General features: G+C 40.5%; 1 protein-coding gene across 2 annotated transcripts in view; it reads left to right on the top strand.

Annotated features, from left to right (window-relative positions):
• The window catches only part of LOC128732756 (EH domain-containing protein 3), a 39,193-nt gene that overhangs the window by 16,781 nt on the left and 9,758 nt on the right, over nucleotides 1-12,654 (top strand). For both annotated transcript variants that reach the window (XM_053826097.1, XM_053826098.1), the window contains exon 3: nucleotides 12,484-12,654. In XM_053826097.1, the coding sequence (XP_053682072.1) occupies nucleotides 12,484-12,654 (171 nt within the window). The remainder of the gene's footprint in view (nucleotides 1-12,483) is intronic.

Genomic DNA, 12,654 nt, shown 5'->3' on the forward strand with positions numbered 1-12,654 from the left:
AAATAATTATTTTATTTGTTGTAGTTTTTTTATGAAAATTCAGGATACTTTCTAAAAGACTCTCGTAGACACCTGTTTCCAGGTCTTATAATTTTAGAGTTACTGTCAGTCCACGGAAATTAGCAGCAAAAGCTAAAATGACTCACAATTATACTTGTTGAGTTGAAGTTTTGACGGATCCTATATGTCACATCTTTAACAGATCGTTTGAGCAAAGAAAATTTCCACCAATTTGGAAGCAAGCTTGTATGTTTCCGGTTTTCAGAAGTGGTGACCGAAACAATATAAGGAACTATCGCGGCATTACCAGCCTCTCTGCGTCGTGTAAGTTATACAAAATAATCGTAAGCTCAGTCGTTCTTGCGCATACGAAAGATATTTGTATATTTGTATATTTGTATATTTGTTGACCAACACCGGTTTATGCCAGGATGATCCGTTAGCACTAATCTGCTGGATTTCACGTCGACTTGCATCTTGCATCTAGAGCAGAAAGCTGTAATTTACACCGACCTAAAAGCAGCGTTTGACCGAATAGACCATCGAATACTTTTACAAAAACTTTCTCGACTTGGTGCATCGCGACATTTTATAGAATGACTGAGTTCCTATTTATGCGATCGAACACTTCGCGTACAGCTCAATTCATGCCTTTTCACCCCATTCTCAAACAAATCGGGTGTACCACAAGGCAGTATTATGGGGCCATTGCTGTTCTCGCTGTACTTCAACGACGTGGCATTACTTCTGAGTAATGGATGTAAGTTGGTGTACGCCGACGACCTGAAATTATTTCTAGATGTACGATCTATTGAACTGTCGTAATCTGCAAAAACTACACGATATCTTTGTTAGTTGATGTTGTAACTTACGACTAGCTCGGTCGGACTCTTGGTTACAGGGTCGGCTACCCACCAATGTACTGGAGGAGACTCACTTCCCAGAAACTTACCTCGGACTATCAAGTAGACAAAACACCAAATACACATGCAAGACAGACAAGGCTCAGTAACGAAAAAGTTATGCAAAGCAAATCATTTTAATCCTTATATTTATACGCAATCGTGCATTATTTAAACGGTGCGGCCGACTGGAACTGTTGGGGCCCTGTAGACAGGAACATGCAGACGTAGAGGGGGAGAGAGTGTGACGTACCTTGGCTGGAACGATGATGTGGATCGAGCTTCTAAAGTCCTGACGGTCGCTCTATTTACGGCGCTCGTGAACGAAGTAAGGACTCATCGGTTCTGGCGTCGAAGAGCGGGGGCCAGGCTCAACCAGACCTCCTCGGGCCTTCCCCTCCGAAACGTTCGTCCTTCCCGACGAACACGTGTGACTCGACGATGGCGTAGTTCGTCGGCCACCAGCACCTCCTCTGCCACCGGTGACACGTGGTCAAAATAGCTTCTTACTCGGCCGGAACGAGATTTCCGTGATGGTTGCAGGTACAAAGAAACCGACCGATGTCGGCCGCGTTGATGACAAAACCTTCCAGGAATCGGGCTCCACCCGAAGATGTTTTCCGGGATGCTTCAATTCTTCCTTTGCGAGCGAACCGTAATGATGAATTCACGATGGCGACTGAAGAAGTGTTACAAGATTAATACAGTTTTCCTCTTGCTGTCGCATACGTCCGTTGGCTCTAGCTCAGTCAGGAGGAGGCTGTTCCTCCGAACGAAATATCACACGTGGACCAGCCAACTACAATACCAAATCCTCCGTTTTTCTTTTCGTAACAGCTCAACTACCGAGGAATCGACTTTTGTACGCGGCGATGGAACTTTTCACCGGAAGACCCGAATTAAAGAATCACTTGTTCGGTTTTTTTCTTGAGAACAGGCAACAACGCTCCTGTCTCTTAATCGGTCTAACCACGAATGATCTTCCGCACATCTGTCATCCTTCTCGATCCCCCAGTCACACCTTCGCTCTCTCGCGAACACCGGACACGGTGGTGTTGCGTCGAATTCGCCTTGATCTGAAACTCGCCGAAGAGATGTTAGTCGTGATTTCAGGGTTGAATATTTTAATGCGGTTCTTTGCCGTCTTTTTTCTGGTCTGTACAATCTTGTATTTTTTTTAGGTCGACTCCGTGCGTAGTCTTACCAAATATACTATATTAACAATATAGTTCACTTCGCAAAATCTCATATATATCCGAAAAGACGCAAAAGTAACACCCTCTTGCGGACAAAAAGGTGACTAAAAGCTTTTTGTAACAAAAATTTTTAAGCGTGCAACCAATGCATAAGTAAAAGGTGCGGTAGATTGAATATGCTATCTCTAACCCTATGACGTCATTCTTCTAGATTGTAACATTAGATATAAAAATTAATTGTGAACAGTAGAAACCTGAGAGAGATTAGCGGATAGGAAAAAACCGTACGTCAAATGCAGCCAGTTCGAACTGTCGAATGCTTCCAGTTGTTATTATTGGTCAAAAATTGAAAAGTGTTGGTAACCCATACAAGTTTTCGTCTGGTAGTTCTTTAGGAAAACACAAATAAGAAATTAAATTTGTCTTATTTTTTTCGTTGTAAATTAGCTAAAAAAACGTTTGATAATATTTTACGCTAAGCATACTTTCGAATTTCTCACTAAAGTACTCATAACATGTCATTTTACATGCAATAAACTATGCGCTTCCGATTTATCGTATGTTGCATACAGTATTTTTGCAAAAGCTGATGTCCCATAGATCAACTAGCACCAAAAAATGTCACTGCAAGACACGCACTTTTCACGTCCAATGTAGGGTTCACGCACGCACTTGAACAGTCAGCCCGAAAATGAACACACACATAATAAGAAGAATAAGAACTGTCAAAGAATGAGAAAAAGAAAACCGTCTTTGCGACTCTCTCTCAGGTAGAAACTGTCCAACTTTTTACGAACCATAATATCGGACGTGTACGTAATATTTGAACAACATTTTTGACATTTCAGTAGTGTGCAGGAATAAACTAAAAACAATTAATTTATAATTGTCCTAATTCTTCATTCATGGTCTGTTGTATTAACCTATGACGTTTGTTATCAGGATTGAAAAAGTCGGATTCATGAAAATGTAGGGAACAAATCAGACTACTTTTGCTGATTGACGGTTTGTGACAAAACTTTGCCCACGTATCCGTTTTCCTAAAGATATAATGAAATAGGAACATAACTGGAAATCGAAATATTCCAAAAATAGTTTACCTTTTGATAGAATTAATTCGGAAAAAGGAAACACTTGGAGGGACCCTCTTTTAAACTGGAACATCCAGAAACTGCACAGTATATGCGACCCATTTCACAAATTTAGTACTTGAACAATAATAAAACTAACCGGATTAGTTTGTTATACGAAAAATTGACAAAAGTCTTGGTTTTAGCGATCCAACCAAATGTTTGAATTGTAGCAACGTTTTTATTTCAAACCATCTAGTAAGTTTTCACTTAATACGCGGCTACGAAAATAAGGTGCTGCCACCAGTAAATATTTAGTCTTCAAAACAGGCAAGGTCAGAAAATCTCTAAAGAGTGTGACGAACAGAAAGATTTTTGACAATAATTCTTCATTACACTCACATATCTCAATAGAGTTAACAAAAGGGCGAATGCCGCAGGTGTAAACAAAACGCGTGAGTTCTTTTTTGCTGGACCAGCCTAGCAAAATCTCAAATCTTGAATGGTTTTTACGCTTGCAGCATTCGCCCTTTTGTTGATTCTATCTTCATATGCGCAATTCCATGAGTGTAAAAGGGATGATGGAGAATTGAATTGAATTGAATTGAATTGAAAATAGAACCGGTAAACCAGAGAATGTGGCAAACGTGAACAAACCGAGCGAGAGCTGATTTTCTTATACTGGTCCAGCAGAAAATAACTCATCCGTTTGGTACACATCTGTGACATTCGCCCTTTTATTAATTCTATCTAGAAATGGGTAAACTCTATACTGAAAGTTGAGTTGTTTCCGATAGACGTGTCGAATTTACGGTGTACTTTGGTAACCTTTTATGCCGCAATGGCGCTAGTAGTCGTGTCATCAGGATTATAGAGTAGTGAACTATATTGTCAATATAGTATATTTGGTCTTACATAACTTCTTTTGGGCTGGGTGACTAATTAGCAGGGTGGTGAATTTAGGGTTAGTACTTAACTTACTTAAATCTATTACAAATAGAATGTGCCACCAAAATTTGAACAAAAAGAAACAAAAATTAAAAATAAACAAAATAAACTAAATGCATGCCTTGAATGTCCATTCAATGCCTTGTTGCCGATATCGACGGTAACAGTGTCACAAGAACTGGCGCACCGTTAGTACTGCAAAATGTCAGATTATGACTTTCTATCGTATTGTCTGCCCAAGACTGTTTGAATAGCAAGGCCTTGGGTTTAGCCGTCGCAGGCTTCGCAGCCGGCTGTTAGAGTACAGGAAAATTACGGGGCTAGTGCAACGATCCTGCTGACTCTATCTAGCAAGCACCATCGAGCCGAGATTCGAACATACGACGGCTGGCTTGTTAGACCAGCATCGTACCTCGAAACTAACTGGGCGGTGACTTGAACCCACAACTCTCAATGTCGCGTGCGTCGATTGCGTTATCCAGTTACACCATCGGCTAGTCAAGTAAACTACAAAATAGTGAAGTACAAAATAACTTGACCTGTATATCAAAAAGATAAAAGTTGTAAAACGAAAAACTTAACAAAAGTTGATTTAATTTCTAGAAGGTCGATTAAGGGTCTCGGACACTTTGCGTGGAATGACTCCAATAATCTAGCTACATAATTTTTAGATTTTAAATTTGCAATAACTTGAGAACGGCTAGAATTTGATTTTACTTTACTAGTTTTATAAAAAAAAGTAAAATCTAGACATTTGGACAAGTTCCATAAGAAGCTCTTCACCAGATTATAGAGCAGAAAGTTGAAGCTGTCTTAAAAAAAGAATTTTTATCATGATTTTGCAAGGTTTTTACTTTTAGTATATTTTTTTTAAATGCACTTCATTTCTTGAAACTTTTCTTTTGACATTAAATGAGCAGTTTTCAAGATATGATGTATCCTTGCATGGCATCCAAAATACCAGCAAAATTTCATTCCAATCAAAAATAGTTGAGACCAAATCAACAATAGTTTAAACGATTTGCTATTTGAGCTGGAAATGCTCTGAAGAATCGCATCGAATGTCTGTCGAAGCTCACGGTAAGCAAGCTCTTTGAAAATAGCAGTGTTTTGAGCGGTTCAAAAAAGTTAAAGGTAGTAATTTTGACGTGAGGAACGAAGAGTGTGGAAAACCTCTGATAACCCGGTTCAGAAGTGTTTGATCTACTATGGCGAATCCGCTAATACTGAACACCTACGACCACAAATAATGAATTTGAATCCAATTTTGGGTGATAAGCGACCAATATACCACAAAAAAGAGAACATAAAGTGATTTTGTTGCATGATAATGCTCCATCACACATTTCAAAATCGGCCAAAGAAACAATTGAAGACCAACAATTGAGAAGGACCCAAATCCAAAATGTAAACACTCCGGACTTAGGCTCTTTTCAATTGTTGGTAAAAAGCAAAGCTTCGGGCTTAAACGTTTTTCTAAGACTTGACCCTTCTTTATCGACAGACTTCGCAGCCAGCTGTTAGGGTACAGGACAATTACGAGGCTAGTGCAATGGTCCTACTGACTCTATCCAGCGATCCATCCGTCTAGCCAAGATTCTTGTTGGTCTTAAATTAACTCATTTGTAATTTAAGACCAACAAGAATCTTGGCTAGGCTAGGCGAGGCTTACTCACCAGACATGGCCTCTTCTGACTTCCATCTATTTGCATTGATAGGATACGCACTTGCTGAACAGCGCTTGAATTCTTCCGAAAAGGTGGGAAAATGGATTGATCAATTGCTTGCTTCTAAAGAGACTGAAGAGGAACAGTTCTCTTGGCATCTATAAATTGCCAGGGATAAGGTACCCCGGGGCAAATGGGAATACGGGGTAAGTGGGAACGGAGCTCATAACTCTCTTCAACCTCATTTTTTCCAACCGAACCTTTCTAGTAATGAAAGATACAACTCAAATGCATGTATTAAAATTATAGATTATTTATAACAGGCATTCCAAACATCAAACTTGAACTTGAAATTTGAGCGTTGTTTTCAATTTGCGTTGTAAGTTTGACGCACCTTTCTATAAATGATATTTTGGCCACAGGCTTTACGTAAAAGTACATGTTTTTCTGACAGTAGGTAAACATAATGAGTGTATTAACAAATTACACCCGAAAACTAGTTGTTTAATTTGACAAACGGCATTAAAAAAATGGGTTGAAATAAGGTCGGCACTTCAAAGCACCCGGGGCAAGTGGGCTAATAAAGTGTTTCAGCATAAAACTTCCTGTCTTAATATATTTTTTAGATGAACTGCCGAACATTTTCAGTTCAATTACATGATATTTATACCAGTAAAACTTTAAAATAAAACCGAAAAGGACTAAACCAAGGGGCCCCAAAAAGAAGCTCATTAGCACAGCTTATGAGGGAACAAACAGTTTGGTCAGATTTTGGTTACACCTGAAGGATGTTAATTGAATTTGGAAAGGCAAATTTGATATAATTAAGCAAATCTGCATCTGGAATTGAAACAATAAACAATTTGACTTCGATCAGGAGCGATCTATCAGATTTCGCCAATAGTACCTTGACTCATTCAAATGTTTTAATTTCGGACAGCGGGAGTCAACTGACTCTCGCACAAGTTAAGTACCATTCTTTTTATATTCCCGACGATGAATGCCAAAGTACCGTTTCACGTTGTAGTGCACCTGACTCCATTTTTCCTTCGCCTCGTCAATCGTCCATCGCGCACCGGACGTCGGATTCCTGCGAAGCGAGCCCGTTGCTTCTTTATTATCAAAATGCTTGCGGTATGAATTCAAACATTGACGACTACATGCTCGCGTTTTCGGATGGTTTCTTCGACATCATCACACTTACGGAGACTTGGCTCGACGACCGCACCCAATCTGCCTACTTGTTCGGAGCTGAGTACGACGGCTTCCGTTGTGATCGCGGCCCCAACAACAGCATGAAGAAGACTGGTGGAGGTACGCTCATCGCTGTTCGTCGCAATTTGAAAGCCCACATTATCAATGAAGCTGCATGGAACATCCTCGAGCAAGTTTGGCTATCCATACAGCTAGCCGATCGCAAATTATTTATTTGTGTTATTTATTTTCCACCGGATCGAGTTCGTGACAAACAACTGATTGATATACATATTCAGTCTGTTTTGTCGATCACTGCTAGAGCTAAGCCGTCAGATGAGATTGTTATTATTGGAGATTTCAATTTGCCGAGTATTCACTGGCGCCCTTCCCGAGATGGTTTTTTATATCCTGATCCAGATCACTCTGTCTTGCATACCTCGGCTTTGGATCTTCTCGATGGATACAACACGGCAACCTTGCAGCAAATTAATAGCAACGTAAATGAAAATGGGCGTTGTCTCGATCTCTGTTTCGTCAACACTAGCGACATCGCTCCCAAGCTGACGTATGCACCTGCGCCTCTTGTTAAACTGGTTCCTCATCACCCAGCCCTTGTTCTGTCGATAGCTAACCGTCACAGTGTTGTGTATTCTGAGCCACCTACTCGTATTCGTTTCAACTTTCGCCAAGCTGACTATGAGGGTTTAGTTAGCGAACTACACAACATTGACTGGGTGGGCGCCTTGAATCCCAATAGTATCGACTCGGCAGTCAACGAGTTCTCATTAATCATGAACGGATTGATTGACCGTTACGTTCCACAAGTTCAAAGACGTTCGAGGAAATATCTTCCATGGCAGACAAAGGAACTTCGACGTTTGAAAGCAAAAAAGAAAGCTGCCTTTAGAAGTGGTGCACTATTGCTTCGTGAATATTATCGACGTATTAACTATGAATACAAAGCTCTAAGGCGACGTTGCTACTCGAACTACAGACGACAAATGGAGAGAAAGTTAAAGTCAGATCCCAAGATGTTTTGGAATTTTGTTTACGAACAACGAAAAGTGTCAGGTATGCCTTCCAGTATGGAATTTGGTGGCGATAAAGCTGATAGTGCCGCCGCTATATGCAGTATGTTTGCATCGAAATTCTCTAGCGTGTTTTGCAACGAAGTGCTTACTTCTGCACAAATCTCGGACGCCGCAAACCATGTTCCTCGTCTTGGACACCCCTTCGCTTCTATTGACATCGATAACCACATGATTCTGGCAGCTGCCGCCAAACTGAAGCATTCGTGTTCTCCAGGTCCGGATGGGATTCCGGCAACGCTGATTAAAAAGTGCATCTCTGGCTTGCTCCAACCTCTCACTCATTTGTTTCGCCTATCTCTTTCCACTGGAAGATTTCCAGTTGCTTGGAAACAGGCATTTATGTTCCCTGTTCACAAAAAGGGCGATCGAGCGAATGTCGACAACTACCGGGGAATTTCTGCACTGTGTGCTGCGTCAAAACTATTCGAGCTGGTCGTCATTAAATCAATATTTTCGCATTGTCAACAAGCCATTGCAGACGAGCAACACGGTTTTATCCCTAAACGGTCCTGCACCACGAATCTACTGTGTTTTACAAGTTATGTGACGGACAGCTTTATTGGACGATCCCAAACAGATGCGGTATATACAGACCTGTCCGCAGCCTTCGATAAAGTTAATCACCGCATCGCAGTCGCTACATTGGATCGGTACGGTTTTTGCGGCAATCTGTTAAGCGGGCTAGAATCTTACTTAACTGGACGAACCCTGAGCGTAAAAATTGGTGACGAGATCTCCGATTCGTTCCCCGCTACTTCCGGGATTGCGCAAGGTAGTCATCTGGGTCCACTAGTGTTCGTTCTGTATTTCAACGACATAATCTGCTCAATAAAATGTCCAAGACTCGCCTTTGCGGATGATTTGAAGCTTTTCAATAGGATCCATAGCACTACCGACGCGCTATTTCTTCAAGAACAACTTGATATGTTTGCTAACTGGTGCGAAGTGAATCGTATGCTGCTCAACCCAGTTAAGTGCTCTATGATTACGTTTACGAGGAAAAATCAGCCGTTACGTTTCGACTATAATATCAACGGAATTCCAGTTCAACGAGTCGACCATGTAAAAGATCTCGGTGTGCTATTGGATGTTAAATTAACCTTCAAACAACATATATCGCTCATTGTTGCCAAAGCCTCTAGGCAGTTAGGCTTAATTATGCGAATGACTCGTGACTTCCGCAGTATCGAGTGCTTAGTAACGCTTTACGGGTCGCTTGTTCGGTCTTCATTAGAATATTGCTCTGCTGTATGGATTCCGCACTACAACAATGCCATTCAACGCATCGAAAGCATCCAGCGCCGATTCGTACGCTACGCGCTTCGAATGCTGCCTTGGAGACAGCCCACGAGGAATACACGATACGAGGATCGCTGCCAGCTCATCCGATTAGACACCCTCGAATTGCGCCGAGAAACAGCGCGCGCCATGGTAGTTTCCGATATCCTGACTTCCAACATCGATTGCCCCGACATTCTTCGCCAGATCAATCTGAATGCACCATTAAGAGTGTTGCGAAGGATTCCTCTGCTTAACCTGCCTTTTCGTCGCACCAACTACAGTGCTAATGGCGCCATCACTGGTCTGCAACGTGCATTCAATCGTGTTTCAACAGTGTTTGACTTTCATCTGTCTAAGCAAGTGTTACGTTCTAAATTTGTCTCAATGTTTCGATGTTTGCTGTATTAGGTATTAAGAGCCATTAGGGCATTGTTGCCTGTTGGTAAAATTATAAATAAATAAATAAATAAAATGTTGTGGTAATTATAGCGTAACTATCTCTACACCTATCTTTTGGAAAAATTGCCGCCATTTTGGTAATTTTTCGAATTATCAAAACACGCTACGTAACAATTTAGGTATTGACCTAAAGCTTGGAAATCACCCTTGAAATCCGTTCTACGATACTACGTTGGTTCCCGGCACATATCGCCAGCATGGAACTGTTTTCTAGATAGCATTCACGCGCCCACCTGCCACCAGCATAATAATCACTATTCTGGTATCCAAAAAAGACAAAATATATCTTCAAATATACCTTAACCAATAACCAAAATACCTCAACACTATAATCTCAGCATCTCAGCATCTGATAATTTTTTTTCGAAATTCATTATTTTTCTGCCTTGCAGAGTTCGGTCTCCCCTTAACAATCCTTTCTTTGATGAACATTGAAATAGAGAACCAGAATAGAGCATTCCAGCAAATGAATGAATGCGGTTGAAAATGAGCCCATCAGATTATCGGGCAAAACCAAAACATTGCAATGTTTAGATTGTCACCAACGTAGAAATTTATTACTGCATTCGTAAGCTCAATCGTAGGTTTGCTTTCTTATGCTGCGCATATGATACTTGCTAAAACTTTATTGTTTTATCAGAATGTTGATTCTGCAGAAAGATAGCAAAATACAAAATCATCATTTTTTGGTTTGTTTACAATTCTAAATTCTAATCTTTAATTCATCAGATAGTCGGCAAATTCGGAGACTTCAATTAGAACGTAAACAAGGGGGCGTGCACTCGTATTTTATGTAGTATTATGGCATACTAATATGGAAGCTAGAGTGTGTAACTAAATTGTCAGACATTACTATGGTTATTGCTCTCTTCACTTTTGAAAACATTAAAAATTGCACAACAATAATATCATGTTCCTATCTGTTCATTGTAAAACTTTCGTATCTGTAGTTAATCGCGGAATGCAACCAACGCTAGCATGGAAAAATAAAATCTCCTCTCGATTTGTTTACGTTTGGCACTTGGGCCTTTTGACATGATTGGCAAGATTTGATGATGGCACGCATCGATCGATGCTCGATACACAGTAGAGTAAACAAATCTGGCATCTCATGGTCTCCATAATTTACCCACAATTTCCTTTCTTTCCAAAGAGCAAATTGCAAAGTGTTATCATTGCTATAAATTACAAGGTGACTGATACAACTGTTGTCATAGGAATAGTCCTCAGGAAATACTTTGTTTTTCTAGTACATATTCGAGACGACGACTGACTGTGAGAGGATGAGTCAGCCACTGAAATCGAAACCCATCTGAGTGGAACTTCTACGAATGCAGGATTTTCTTGCCGGCGGGGATGTTGTGTGTTTTTAATGTTTCGTCATTCTGTTGGAATCAAACATTGGAATGTGAATTCTATTATCGTCAGTGGTATTTATAGATATCTAAAAGTGTTGCTTTTGCATTCACGGATCGTTTTTCAATTACCGGACGAGACGTGATGTAACAGAAAATCAATTTTATTGTGCGTACATTCAGAGCATGTTTTTGGAGTTTCCGTTCGACATCGGGCACTGGTACGTACCGTCACAAATATAGATCAATCGCTTAAAAGCTGCTGTTCTCCCGCTTTGCTCGGGCTTGACAAATTCCAAAGTGCATATTTGATTTCACTTTTGCAAGTGACATGCATTAATTGAAGCTAACGGTGAAAGCCTTTAAGGAGGTTTCTTCGTTTCGATAGCACTTGCGTAGTTAGGTTAGTACACACTGGGCCAAACGTTCTAAAACAGTGATTATATGAGATTAAATATTAATATCCACTTTATTTTAACCATTTTAATTTCGGATTTCAAGCAAAGTTATGTTGTTAGAGCAACCATTCATTTTACTATCGTTTGTGAAGCGCTTTTATTCAACTACCTGAAACACCGATCTGAAGTGACCTGAAACCTGAAAGTGTAACTTCAAGAGCGGTTTGCTTTATTTTTTAACTAATGAGTATTTGTTCCGTAATCTGCTTACTGCTATTACACATTAAGTTTAGATTCAGTAAATAAAGTTATTGTTCAATCACTCTAATGCCACGCTGAGCGACGGTTTTTCGTTTGCATGACTTGATGAAATCTTGCATGCTAAAAAGTTCAAATCCTATATACCTACGTGTCGTTAATTTCCTGCTAAAAGATGAAAAAGTCTTGGCCGACCTCGGTGTTCATTAACCTTGACACAGCACACACTCATCCCGTTTGTTTGACCATTGTCAGTGAAGCATTTTCGTTTCACCTTACCATCACATTTGCCCTGTTAATCTTGAAAAACTTCATCGCTGCACTAATTGATCGTCATCGTTGATTAGCGATCGAATCTGTGATGCAGTCGCAGCACGCTGCACTACACTCGTGTGCTAGGTACTGATTGCGTTTGAAGGTAAACTTGTTTAACTCTCCGGTTTTGCAGTGCACACATACATTAGACAGCGGGTGCCGAGAAAACCACCGGACGCTTCAATAAATTAAAAATAAAAATCATGTGGAATAAGCGATGCATCTGACCGGTGCGCGGTGTTCTTTCGTAATTAGATCAAATCGGCACTCGAAAATACAAGCCGAAAATTTTTCCATGTTAAAGTTCTGTTCATTAAATTTTGTTTCATTAATTTTCTATTTCCAGGAGGAGCATTCGACGGCGTGGAAGACATAGTGTCTCCCTTCGGCTATCGCAAAGGTGAAGGCGTTGACGCTGGCTACGGCGAAGTGGACTGGATTTGCAATCGAGATCGTGCGCGCACTGACCCGCTATTCGAATCGTTAAAGCCAGTCGATGGTAAAATTTCCGGTGCTG

The sequence above is a fragment of the Sabethes cyaneus genome, chromosome 1, assembly GCF_943734655.1.
Source record: "Sabethes cyaneus chromosome 1, idSabCyanKW18_F2, whole genome shotgun sequence".
Classification (NCBI taxonomy): domain Eukaryota; kingdom Metazoa; phylum Arthropoda; class Insecta; order Diptera; family Culicidae; genus Sabethes; species Sabethes cyaneus.